The sequence below is a fragment of the Anticarsia gemmatalis genome, chromosome 10 (genome assembly GCF_050436995.1).
Source record: "Anticarsia gemmatalis isolate Benzon Research Colony breed Stoneville strain chromosome 10, ilAntGemm2 primary, whole genome shotgun sequence".
In the NCBI taxonomy this organism is placed as follows: domain Eukaryota; kingdom Metazoa; phylum Arthropoda; class Insecta; order Lepidoptera; family Erebidae; genus Anticarsia; species Anticarsia gemmatalis.
The window spans coordinates 4,294,740-4,308,487 of record NC_134754.1 but is presented as its reverse complement, the minus strand read 5'-3'; the positions used below and the strand labels follow the sequence as shown (position 1 = coordinate 4,308,487).

The window sequence follows — 13,748 nt, the reverse complement described above, 5'->3', positions numbered from 1 at the left end:
AGGTAAGGGACTTAGTTAGGACCTATAGAGAGAAATATATCATTTCCATTTCACTAAAATAAACTGCAATGCGTTATTTGGAATACTCCAAACCATCACATAAAAAGACGATAAGGGCTTTAATATTTTGCCATTTATCTTCAATAAGACACATTTCCTGAAACAATAGTTATTAAGTCTCAAACGCATTTACGAACATTAATTTTCATAAAATAAATACAGATACTGAATTATTTTTTCCGTGAAGTGTTTTTATTGGTCATTCTTGAAATAAAAATTCAAAGAATACATTATATTGTAGCGGGATTCGCAAATAAGACCAGTATATATTTAAGCGCCTTTATTCCTTAAAGACACGACGCGTACCACCAAGAGTACGTACGTATTACAACACGGTTAACAAATTTATCCCTTTGTCCAAAGGCAAGGACGCAAAGGTTTATAATACTATATACTATATTCTATGCTCTAAGAGTCTCAAGTACTCATTCCAAGTAGGACGTAAGCCTCAGGTGCAATCAGAGTTAGAATAATTTTACATCAGATATGCATCGGTAGTCATTCAACCTCGGAGAATCTTAACACCGACTTTTAAAAAGTGACGTCACTGCTTCAGCGTCATCTAGTTTACATAACAAGGTACAAACAAGACAGGTAATAAGGTTAGACAGATAATAGTAATAAGATTCCTCCACAGATGGTATTAAAGTAAATTGGTGTGTTACAATCTCCCCCTCAGTCCTCGAAGACGTCTCGGCGAGAAGGACTGGAAGATTTACTGTTTTCTAGGACGTCCACGTCCTCTTTTCACTCTTGACGGTGATATAGACACATCAACCTGTTTTCGAGGCCGTCCTCTTCTTCTAAGAGGCTGCACAGGTTGAGGAACCGTAGTTGAGTTATCATTCTTGAAGGGAGTCAAGGCTGACGCATGATAAATACCGATAGATTCATCAGGATTGTCCAAAGATGCTATTTTAAAAGAAGCGGGACCATGCTGTTCCATAATTACATATGGTCCATCTCGTCGCGGAGCAAATTTAGCGGTGACGCCCTGTGTTCCTTTACTTATAGGATGTAAGCTAACAAGAATTAGGTCTCCTGACTTATATTGAGGATGAGGGCGCCTATGTCGGTCAACATATGCTTTCCGAGCCTCTTCTTTCATTTCCTGTACTTCTCTTGCTTTCACCAAGTTGTCAGCTAAGTCTCTAAGTTTAGGCGTTATTTCTGGAACTATATTTTCTGAGATAAGTATATTTCTGAAATCAATTTCGTTGTCTCGTGGACACCTTAACTCTCTTCCAAATGTCAAGAAAGCTGGGGTTTGGCCTGTTGCCAGACAGGTAGCACTATTCATGGCAAATCTTATTGCAGGTAAAAGGTCAGACCATCGGTTATGTTTCTCCCCCTGCACTAAAATGGCCAATTGAGTCTTTAAGTCTCGATTTCTGCGTTCCACTGGATTTCTCGTTATGATACAATGTTCTCCAAGTAAGGAAGGCTTATCATTATCCATAAAAACATCGTGATACTCTAACAGAATTTTATTTAACTGGACGTCTTGGGACTTAGTTACACTAATGGAACATAAATTTACAGAATCTGTACGAGGGCTACAGGAACGTGCTAAGTTTGGATTGCTAGGAAACAATCCCTTTGAGTGAGGTGACAAAGCAACTTCAACTTCCCGGACGTTTCTTTCTGCATCACTCATCATAAATTCAGCGAAACGAGGAGAGTAACCGTCGAATACCGTCTTGGGTCTTTTCACAGGACTTACGTCCAATGGTATTAACCGATAGCTTGAAATTGCGTGAGGGCGAGATTCGGTTGCGGTCTCGGTAGGCAATGCAGCTACTGCCGTGGCGTTGATGTTCGTAGGGCGGCTACTGGTGTCCAAAAAAAACCCATAATTTTCGTCATACAGTTCATATACTTGAGTTGGTTCATCGACGAACTGCCATGTGAATTGTGGCAGATTCAAAACCATCTTGGCATCCTGAATGAACCCTATACCCAAAAGAGTGCGATTGTCTCGGGACTCCGGTAAAACAATAAAACTGGTTGGCACTATGCGGTGTTCAAGTTCTACAGCCACTGTTGTTTTGAGAACCCGTTGTTGCTTGGGTATCCCATCAGCTAGAGTTATTTGCACAAATTCTTCTTGGAACTTATACCCCTTTTCTAATAATTGCCTGTAGAGCGTAAAAGATGCAACACTCGATTTCGCACACGTATCAACATATGCGGAACCTCTCACACCAGCAACGTTGATGAACACAATTGGTCGATTCCGAACATCTGAACGTATATTCATGGCGCAGAAACCTAGGTTTGTAGACTGCGATGTCTTCTTACTTGCAGCGCACGTGGAACAGCTACTGCGTACTACACCCGGTGCACCACACCCGTAGCAATGCACTCTCGGGGCTGATGGAGAAGGAGCCTGTGTAGTCTGCGATGTTTCAGGCGTTAGGCGTAATACAGGAGTGCTTTGGACGCTCAATTCCTCTTGCTTTCTTTTCAGTTTTCTGCACTCTTCTGCTATGTGGCCATTGAAGTGGCAGAACCCACATTTCTTTTTAGGTGCCATGCCTGGTCTTAATATTTTACTGCATCAGGTCCCTTACGCTCGTGTTGTTCGCGATCCAGCCACATCTGCTCGACTCCTCGTGCTGCTTCTAGAAGCTGATCAAAGGTACGGAACGCGCTGCGGGGTACCCTTTCGCGAATACGGTTATGTAGCTGACCGTATATCATGTCCAACTGATGGCATTCAGGCTGCTTTGGTTCTGGCAATTGAGCGAAAAGGTTGCGTTTATGTGCCACGAAGCTTTCTGTGGACATGCGTGAATCCTGTTTGATACCCATTATTTCCTGATATAGGATGTACGCTGGTTTCTTGGGTGCGTAGGTATATTGTAAACGAGCTTGGAATTCACCCCATGTTGATACATGGTCCTTTACTCCTTGCCACCATATTGCAGCTTCCCCTGACAGTAGCAAAGGAACGCCTGTCAGGGCCTCAGCATCCGAAATATTTTCTATTTGCTTAAATACCGTAGCTGCTGCTAAGAAGGCTTCCACCACCTCCAAGTTCTTGGTACCGTCGTATCGCGCAGTACACGTTGAAAAGGTGCCGTGTCTGCCAGGTGAAAGTTTCGCCAGCAGAGCCTGGAACTGTTCGTCGGTGAGGTTCACAGACATTTTGTCACTGGAACTCGGTAGCTTAGCGGCAGTCGTGGTAATTCTACCCGTGCGTGTGACGTATCTTGGACCTCCTGCGCGCTGGTCTGGCCCCACGTTGGGCGCCAGAATTGTAGCGGGATTCGCAAATAAGACCAGTATATATTTAAGCGCCTTTATTCCTTAAAGACACGACGCGTACCACCAAGAGTACGTACGTATTACAACACGGTTAACAAATTTATCCCTTTGTCCAAAGGCAAGGACGCAAAGGTTTATAATACTATATACTATATTCTATGCTCTAAGAGTCTCAAGTACTCATTCCAAGTAGGACGTAAGCCTCAGGTGCAATCAGAGTTAGAATAATTTTACATCAGATATGCATCGGTAGTCATTCAACCTCGGAGAATCTTAACACCGACTTTTAAAAAGTGACGTCACTGCTTCAGCGTCATCTAGTTTACATAACAAGGTACAAACAAGACAGGTAATAAGGTTAGACAGATAATAGTAATAAGATTCCTCCACAGATGGTATTAAAGTAAATTGGTGTGTTACAATATATTATTTAACGAAGAAACTCTTCTTTTTCTTATTTTCATGTGTTTATTTATTTGAAAAAACTTGAATGTTATCGAAAGACTTAAAATGTTAGGAAGGTGCAGTAGACTAAAGAACAGACGTGTTTATGTTTAATATAGTATTCGGGTTCGATTCCCACAAGGAACAATTTGAGCGATGCACAAATAGTTGTTTCGCCTCTGGCTGTACTTTGTGTCCGTTGTTTTTATGCTTGTACTTGTACTTAACCGAATTGGGAAATACACTGTCATGCCCTTCCCGATTCTTCAATCAGAACTACATATATATTGGCTTAGCCTTTGTTCCAAACTATGTTGGAGTCGGCTTCCAGTCTCACCGGATGCAGCTGGATACCATTGTTTTACATGGAGCGACTGCCTGTCTGACCTCCACAGTTATAACACGATACCCTTCGGTAAGACTGGTTGTCAGACTTTCAAGCTTCTGACTACTGTTAACGACTGTCAAAGATCTTTGAAAATGACAGCCGGGACCCACAATTTAACGTGCCTTCCGAAACACGGAGAAACTCGATATGTATAAGATGGTCACCCATCCACAGAACAACCTCGGCAAATTCTTCAATCAGAACTATGTAAATATAATAAAAAAGTATTTCGAGGTCAGGAATAAAAATGCTGATATTGTTTCAAAAGAATACCTTAAACGACGCAATAAAATATTTTAATACTTAGTTGTTGTAAAAGCATCATATTCACGGTCACTAAGTGCCTTCATACTTCAGATTAATATTCATGAATCATGACAATAGTATAGATACCTACTTCATTGTACTTATTTTTATTAAGACACGACAAAATGAAAATAATCAACTTAGCCAATGCAGCAGCTATTATTTTCTTCAAACTTGGATTTTAAAATAGCATACACCTATTTAAATACAAATGTATTTAAATAGGTTTATATAGTTTATATAATATATAGTTTTAATAGAGTTTAAAAGTTATGATAATACAAATGTATTATCATAACTTCTAAACTCTCCCGTTGCATGTTTAGTGTATGTATAATAGAATACAATGAATAAAATGCCTAACTAAACAGCCTGCGACCACGGCGAGTGCAACCTGCGCCGAAACGTTAGGCATTTTAAGGTAAAATGCGTGTTTGCATTAATTCCCGTATATAGGGATGGGATGTATTATATTTGCCGTATATAGGCATGTTGAGCAACATTTTTTTTTAATCCGTCTTATAGATAGTAAAAAAATAATATACGCCTATTTGTTTGATTAGTAAAAAAATGTATACGCGTATAAAAAATATGTTGTCGATCATTAAGTTGAAAATTGCATCCGTCATTAGCTCCTACTCCGTAACTTTAATGCTTTATAATAAGTTTTTTTTAAAAAGGAATTTAATATTTCTATTATTTTCCAGTTATCTAGCAGGCGGATTTATTAGAATTTATATTCTAATACCTTGGAAATATTATAATTGATATATTGTCACACAGCCTTTACTCATTTCATTTCAAAACTGTCTTTCCGTTCCCACATTGATTAAGTAGACAAGTCTTTGCTGACATGTATAAATTTAATGAGATACTTAATAAATTTTCAATTGTATGTAAATAATGGGTGAAAACATTTATACTAGAAATATTAAGTAGAAGTAAGTAAATATTTATACTAGTAATTAAATCTCGCTAAATCTACCTCTCATATTTCTGAAGATATCCAATCAGCATATAAGTTTTAGCGAGATAATGCAAGTCCAAACGTGCTGTCTTCGATAACCAATCTAGTTTACAGTTGAAAAAAGAAATATCAGCCCATAACCAGTATCGTTCACCAACCGCCCTGTGGTATCGGTCTGTGGGTTAAGCAACCGTCGGCGCGGATCTATGGATGGGTGATGTTTAATCCAATAAATGATAGTAGAGTAAAACAGTTATAATACTTCAAACGCTTTATTAAATAAAAGAAACAATAAAATACATATCGTTACTGATAACAGAAAATAATATTTAAAAAAAGCAATAACTTTTATGTTCAATCTATGCAATTCAGTTAATATAAACACATTTTTACGGATTTCATCGCGATGTTTTAACTAAAAGTTTGAATTATGGGTCAAGATGCAAAAGTTATGTTTTTCTGTCAGCTACTAATTAATTAAATGATTTATTTTCCTGGAGGTTCGAATGCCTCAATTATCCCGCAATTCCATTAAAATATGTCCCGTTAAAATCCGTATAGATGTAATTAGCTTCTATTCTCTTCGTGCGAATACATGCTCAACGGGAACGGCTTTCATATAAGCATTACCATTGTCCATGAATATACTCATAAATTTTTCCATGGTTGGTCCTCGAACAATTTCATCTACTTCTTTCCAATTTTCATTGGCAAACTTATGTATTGCGGCAGCTGAAATAAACCAAATATTTTTTTCAATATCCTGCTTCTAATACTTGTATATTTTAGTCTGTCGGCACAACTTTAACGGTTAGGCCTTGCACCACACTGGCCAAATGTGAGTTCGGTACTTAGAGTGGCCTCAAGAAATGTATTAAATAAATTTTAGGTTTGAAAGTTTTCGTTACGATATTTTTGTTCACCATTCTGACGGTGATAATTAATTTAATACGCGCTTAACTTTGAAAAGTCATCGGTGCGTTGTTTCGGGTTCGAGCCAGCAACCACTAATGGCATTAGAGTTGGCAGCTTGTTCCATTTGGCGATCATTACATTATAGATTTCATTGCTGGGCATAAAATTGTTAAACTAAATATTGCTTTTCCTTTCAGTTGGAAAGGATATTCACAAAGAAATCGGTACTTACATTTCTCTTCGTCGCCATTAAACAAATTCTTGAAATCGTACACCACTTTTTCTCGAGCTGCTATATCTAGTTTGTACTGTTTGACGACGATATGTAGTTTTCCATCGTCACTGTTAAAACGTTCGTATTCTCCAGAAAATAAAAAGGCGTAACCATCTGTGGAAGAACTCGCGATTTTATTTTTGAATTCAGCATATTAGTCAAAATGATATGACGGGAGTTTACAATGGCAAAGGAAAATTTGTGAGTGTTGCATTTGGTCCTCGAGGCAATAAACATTTTACGTGTTTACAATTTTATTTCATATTACTCTGGCAATAAATCTTAGATATTTTGTAAAATGACCAAATGGGTGGTCGACTGATTCAAGTTTTGTTCGGCCTATTGGTCAATATGGACCTTTTAAATCATCAAAATATCTGGAATGACAAAACTAGAGATAAATAAGACATGCAGACGCACCCGTTTACACGATGTGTATTATAAACTTTCATACCTACTCGTAAATAAAAAAGTATACTCACAGAAATCTACCTTATAGTCGCCTGATCCTTCTATGGATCTGCCAGCTAACTCACCCTTTATGTCGTACTTTCCTTCCATAATCAAATGTTTGCACGCAAAATGATATTTGAACTTGGTTTCTTTGGTATTAATCCTAGAACCAAACAAACATGTAGTTTTTTTCGGGAAATATTATCAATATTGTAGGGAAACGGCAATGTGTTTTGCCTGGATGTGCTGGCTTCTAAGAACAGTCAATTCTGAGCTTAAACGGAGATAAAATGGATATACATTAGTAATAGTAACACAATGGTCATATAAAATATTACTAAGCGCATCAAGCAATCACTTTGGATCAAATCAATGGTGGAAAGTAACCCTGAAGACATATCAACAAAGAATAAAGTAACAAATAAATTTAACCCATCAATGTCCCAGTGCTGGGATCAGTCTCCTCTCGCAATGAGGGAGAGTTTTAGGCCTTGAGTTCACCACGCTGGCAAAGTGCGGGTTGGGGACTTTGCACACTTTCAAGACCTGTTCCGAAGAACTCTTAGGCATGCAAGATTGCATTAAGATCTTCTCCTTCACGCAGTATCATTAAGAAGAGCATTACGAAAAATAATTCTTACGCAATGAATTCTGGAACACAATTCTTCATCCCAGATAAGGTTGAATCTTTCAACGTATATTGCATTGTCGGCAGCTCTCCTTCAAAAAGATCCACGCGCAATGGGTCTGATGATGGAACACCTTCTATTGCACCCGTAACGAATTCTTGGTAAATCTTATTGGCTGATTCCGTTAGGCACTTCGAATTATCTAGGTCACACATGACTGGATTGCCTAAAAACGATAGTAATTTTTAGCATATTGAAAAACCAAATAGTTCACGTCTTATGTTATGCCAAAATCATATAGGTATAAAAGCAATAGACAGTATATTATTAAGCTTTGTGTGCGAATACGTGTATACGGTAGACGTACACGCGTTTTCTGACATTCGACTAAAAAGTGCGAAGGATTTTTTCCTAAACTAAGCTTTATAAAAATTCGTTGTCAATAATCAGCAATAAACCAAACAATTAATAAAATAATAATGTCAAATAAACAATACATAGTTAAAAGAAAATTTTAAAATCTTTGAGATTAATCAAAGTTAGGAACTTACCTGAAGCATATTTCCAGAAAATAGCAGCGAGAGTTAACACACGTATCGATATCATTTTTAATTGTTTCTGTTTGAATATCCAAAAGTCTGTCTATTTTATACTAGAATTGTCATCAAGATAGTTTTGGTTAAAATTGCATAGAGTTCTGCCGGTATTAAAATGGAAATTTTATTAATACTATATTTAAATATTTCGCATGACAATGTATATGTAACGTGAAAAGTAACGACCTAATTGCAAACAGACACTTCTGCCTAAGCATCGTAATATCAAAGGTAAAAGGCTAGCCAACTTTTTTATTATTTAAGTTCCCACTATGATCCGAATTAAGGGAGAGCAAGACATTTCCATTTTTCTACTAGATAGAACTTGATAGAAGTTATCTATTGGACTGTAAAAAACAATTTAGAAGTCTGTAGACCTAATTTTAATGACATAAAGACGTGAAAGTTTTTATATTTTACCATTTAACTCCAAAACTATTTCCATGAACAATAGTAAATATAAATTCGCGAAAATTAATCATTAATTATTTAAATATAAAATGTAGTTGAGGAATAAATTCTTCCTTAAGGTGCTTTTGTTTAATTTTCCTAAATTAAATATTTAAATTTACAGTATCGTGAGATTTAGCCTCTCTCGTTTCTTTGTTTCTCCTACCTGATTTTTATTTGATAGATTTGAAAACCTGAACAGAATTAGTTGACGAAGAAATGTTGGAATTTAATACAATTGTCAATTGTTCAATTAATCAATAATGCGACAAATGTATGCCTGTTTGTACTTCTACTCTAAGCCAGATTGCGGCTTGTGAATAACCTAATCGGTAAATTAATTGACAGTTATTACATGAAAACATTATCAGCCTATCCTTCCTTCAAACTATGTTGGAGTCAGTTTCCAGTCTTACAGGATGCAGCTGAATGTCAGAATTTTTCATAGGGCGGTTGCCTATCGAATGTTGAATCGAGTAATCGAATTCCAGCTAATTGGGTTTCGACACATTATCTCTACATAAAACTGCTTGTCAGTCTTTTCAAATTGCAATTATACCATTTTTTTTTAAATTATATTTAGAGTTACTTATTAATATTGAGTAACAAGGTCACATATCAAAATCTATTAATTTTCGTAAAGTAAAATAAATTTAATTTCATAATATTATTATAATATCTAAACAAGCATTGTTTAAGCATCAGATTCACACAAATAAATGAAAAATAATATTCAAGAATAGTCGTGTAAAACGCGTTTAAACACTACTAAATCAACATTTCTCAAAAAAAATCTAACGTTTTTTAACATGTTGCTGGCCTAAATTGTTAAATGTATGTAATGTAAATGATAAACAATTGAATTTAAAAAGTCAACGTATGGAAAAGGAAAAAAGCTCCGTTTCATAAATGTACAACAACATCTATGTTTTCAGCTTTGTATTAGCATTGTGCAACTCCAATTGCATTTTGTAACGTTTACGCGCCAATTCGTTTCATAGGTGTCGTTAACTTTGTAATTATTTGAAAAATCTAAAAGGTAAACTTAAATTGCATATTTTTATTAATTGGTTAAAAAATATCTAGTGCCTGAAATTATATAAGTGCAAAATTTAACATGACAAGAGAATTTGCAAAAAATAATAAAAGGGATTAAAATTCTTCTTAGTCACTAATGACCACTTGATTAAATCTAAAATAACTTTTCTATGTTTTATATCTATAAATCTAGATGCTTATATTTTTTAAATATGCATTATAAAATACTAAAAAAAATCGAAATTATAGAAAACAATAATTAGGTTAATAATAATAAGAATCGTTCTTTCTTAGTCTCTCAGTTACTAAATAATTACAGTATAGGTGATAATGAGAAACTATGGTATCCCAAAAGCTGGAAAAAAAATACCAAACAATTAAATTTCTACTAACATTTATTTAAGTAAAACTTATTTTAAAATATGACTTGTTCCTTTATCTTAGCAATTATTTTAAACGTGGTAGTGTATATCTTTAACAGGGACAATAACTAGGAATTTATTGAGATTCTGGATGTATTTTTCCATAAACCTGTTCATCACTGGATGTCTGATTTCTTCCTCTAACTTGGCCAGTTTTCCTTCCACGGTAGATGCTTCTGCTTCTGTTGAAAAAAAAAACAAAATAATATACATATACAAAATATCACGTTTAGGGAGCATATAGTCATGAAATAGGCATGTTACGAAACTCTACTATTGAGAAATCCTACTTCCTACTAATATTATAAATGCGAAATTTTTGTGAGTATGTATGTATGCTTGTTACTCTTTCACGCAAATGCTATTGAATTGATTTCGATGAATTTTGGTATGTAGATAGCTGAAGACCCAAAATAACACATAGGCTACTTTTTATTGCATAGTTCTCAAGGGAACGGGATTTACACGTCAAGGGTTTCCACGCGGACAAAGTCGCGGGCGGCCTCTAGTATTTAATATGAATTAGACAACACCAATTGCAGTTTGCTCAACCGCGGAATCGAAGCGGAGACCACGTGATTAATATTTGAATACACTACCGGCAGCGACCCAAAGGTAGTCTATTACTCATTATTAATTTAAAACAATTTGTTGCGTTTTTAATATCATTGTAAAACACATAGTTACTATAGTATTAGTTTTTTCAATTACCTTCATCTTTATCACTGAACGAGATCCCTGAGTATTCGCGCGTCACCTCTTCAGTGGACAACACGACGTTGAATTTGGTTATATTCGTGTGAAGATCTCCAGACTCATCCAGATATTTTCCATAGTAGCCTTTTAGGAGTATCTCGTAGTTTTCTGAAATTACAAACAAGGGTTTTAGATAAATATATTTTTAGCATTTACGTCATATATTTGAACAGGATTACAAAAGAGCTTATAATGTTGTTTCGATTAATAAAGTTGAGAGCGAATTATTATTTTAATATAAATCGTCAGTTTTCTTTTATCTGTAGATAACAAAACAGAACAAGAAACTGATCAAAAACAGCTTTCATTACAATAACCGTTTCAGTGCCTTAATAATCTAAACCTTGTAAAAAATTGCCTGCAAAATTAACCAATACTATTATAACAGAATTTATTTTATTGCAGGCGTTTAAAATATAACAATTATTAATATTATTGTTATTTGTACAATTACGGGAGGAGACCCTTGCCCCCAGCAGTGGGACATTAATTATTTTTTTTTGTACAATTATTAATTTACTTACTGTATGAGATGACACTTGCACCAGCACCGTTAACAGTTACCCCGTCTATTTTCCCATCGATTTCATAAGTTGATTCTATGCGAAGATCTGGGCATGCAATCTGATAGTTGAAAAATGCTTCTTTTGCGTTGACCCTGAAATAGAAAATAACGTTAGTGTTCATTTATTTGTATTTTGCTAAAGTTTGCTCGTCTTCTTTGTGGTAATGTAATTTTAGTTATTTACCTAGTAAAATCAGTATCAATCAGTGTTATAAGCTCGTTTACTAATAATAATTACTGTATAGACTACAACTATCGCATTTTTTTGCACGTCAGAAAGAATACAAATAGCTATAAGTGTCTGTATGTTTCAGCAGCATGCGCAACACCAACAAAATTAAATAAACAGAAGAAAAATCTAAAAGTAAATGAAATCTCACTCAAGCAAACAAATCAATCGTCATAAATATGAAGATAGAAAATCAGAAAATTGAGTTTCATAGAACATTACCAACGAAATTGTTTTAGACGACCCGATCATAGCCTATAGAATCGGTTGAACATAATATTATGCGAGCCAATCTTAATCAAATCTAAAAATATTTAATTTAGGTGCCGATCATGTAAAGGCAGCGCCGCAGCGGTCAGCGTTTTGAGTTCTGCGTTCCGCGTTCACTGTCATGCGACAAATGTGACTAATTTATTGTAAATCGATATCTAAACTACTATTATAAACTCGGAAGTTTGGATGGATATTTGTTATAAATCCTGCCATAATAGGTGATAGAATTTAAATAAATTTGGCAAACAGATAGAATAATATGTAATGAAATAAAAAATTGGATACTATTTATCCCGGGAACGGGAACCCGTGGAATATTTTCGACTACTATGCGGACGGAGTTACGGGCAGAATTGACAAATAAATGTTAAACTTACAGAACATCCTCTACGTCACACTTTTGCAGTCCAAACAGCGTCGCTTTGACCATTTTGTGCTTTAGTTCTGGCGTATCCAGGTTGATGAGATCCAACCTTAAAGGATCAGATGCCTCCACCTCACCTGGCCTTCCAGCCACGATCTTATGGTATATCGCTCTGGTTGACTTTGTTAGGCATTCTTCGTCGTCGTAACTGCATGGTTTCTTTGGTACGCCTGGAAAATCGGAAATGTTCTGGTGAGATTAACTAAACGTGTATTTTTGAGCCCATTTTGTTTTAAAACTGTACGAAAGATCAAGTTTTTTTCAGTTAGAAACCGAATTGTAAAAGGTTTTTTTTTATTATTTGGTAAGTAGTACTACCTAAGTATTCGAATACTATTATTCGAATAACTCTCACTCTACTATTACCTATATAATATTTTTTTTAAACAATTTATTACAATTTTACTAAAATAATAGAATTTATATAACAAGAAAATCAAAAACATTTTCTTTTTATAATTTTTTAACTTTTGCATTCTTAAATAACTTTAATTTTTAGATCAACACGAATGAAAAATAATTACTAAAAAACTGTCTACTTACTTAAACATAAAACGTTAAAATTAACACAAGCTAAAAATATAACTAAATATTTTACTGAGAACATTTTTATTTAAAAAAAATCTACGTTTTAAAACAAGCTAGCGGAATGGAAGCAAGATGAATTGTGTTCTCGACGCAGTTTCAAATCTATTTATATTGAACTTACTTATCACGTAATCTATAATTGCTTCGATGTTTAGGATTACAAAAATAATAGTTTAATTGTTTCACCGGAAATGCATTTAAAAAACATACTAGATGATGTTTTAAAATGATTTATTATTTAGTATTACTGGGATCACAGGAAAAATAATTATAGTTCACTGTGCTAGTACAAAGTAATAAAAAACTTAATAATTAACGTCAATTTATTCTTTATCAATATTATTATTAAATTCGTATCAAGATAATAATATAGACTAATCTATAATAATATAGACTAATATAGACTAGGGATAATCACCGGATTGTGACACCATACATTATTGAAGATTAATGCCGTCTAAAAAGGGCCTCTACGTGTTGTCTTCGGCCCCACGCACGACTTCAAAATGTCCGGGACTCTGTAGTCCCGAGATATGAAATAGACTGCTACTTTACAGCTGACCCGCGCAACTTCGCTTGCGTCACATAAGAGAGAATGGGTCAAAATTTTACCCGTTTTTGTAACATTTTTCACTGGTACTCTACTCCTATTGGTAGTAGCGTGATGATATATAGCCTATAACCTTCCTCGATAAATGGGC

At 35.0% G+C, this 13,748-nt stretch overlaps 3 protein-coding genes across 3 annotated transcripts; all 3 read right to left on the bottom strand.

Annotated features, from left to right (window-relative positions):
* Nucleotides 1–2,604: 2,604 nt before the first annotated feature.
* Nucleotides 2,605–3,210, bottom strand: LOC142976277 (activity-regulated cytoskeleton associated protein 2-like). Its single transcript, XM_076119566.1, has one exon. It carries the CDS (start codon nt 3,208–3,210, stop codon nt 2,605–2,607), a length of 606 nt encoding a protein of 201 aa, XP_075975681.1.
* Nucleotides 3,211–5,694: 2,484 nt separating this feature from the next.
* On the bottom strand, nt 5,695–8,313 carry LOC142976086 (protein takeout-like). The gene is made up of 5 exons (XM_076119308.1): nt 8,258–8,313; nt 7,719–7,932; nt 7,107–7,240; nt 6,583–6,738; nt 5,695–6,167 (listed from the first exon to the last, which is right to left on the bottom strand). The coding sequence occupies exons 1-5, from the start codon at nt 8,310–8,312 to the stop codon at nt 6,010–6,012; spliced, it is 717 nt and encodes a 238-aa protein (XP_075975423.1). The 5' UTR covers nt 8,313; the 3' UTR covers nt 5,695–6,009.
* A 1,861-nt stretch (nt 8,314–10,174) lies between these two features.
* Nucleotides 10,175–13,140, bottom strand: LOC142976108 (uncharacterized). The gene is made up of 5 exons (XM_076119341.1): nt 13,003–13,140; nt 12,413–12,629; nt 11,493–11,626; nt 10,924–11,076; nt 10,175–10,394 (listed from the first exon to the last, which is right to left on the bottom strand). Exons 1-5 carry the CDS (start codon nt 13,064–13,066, stop codon nt 10,243–10,245), a joined length of 720 nt encoding a protein of 239 aa, XP_075975456.1. The 5' UTR covers nt 13,067–13,140; the 3' UTR covers nt 10,175–10,242.
* Between the last annotated feature and the right edge of the window lie 608 nt (nt 13,141–13,748).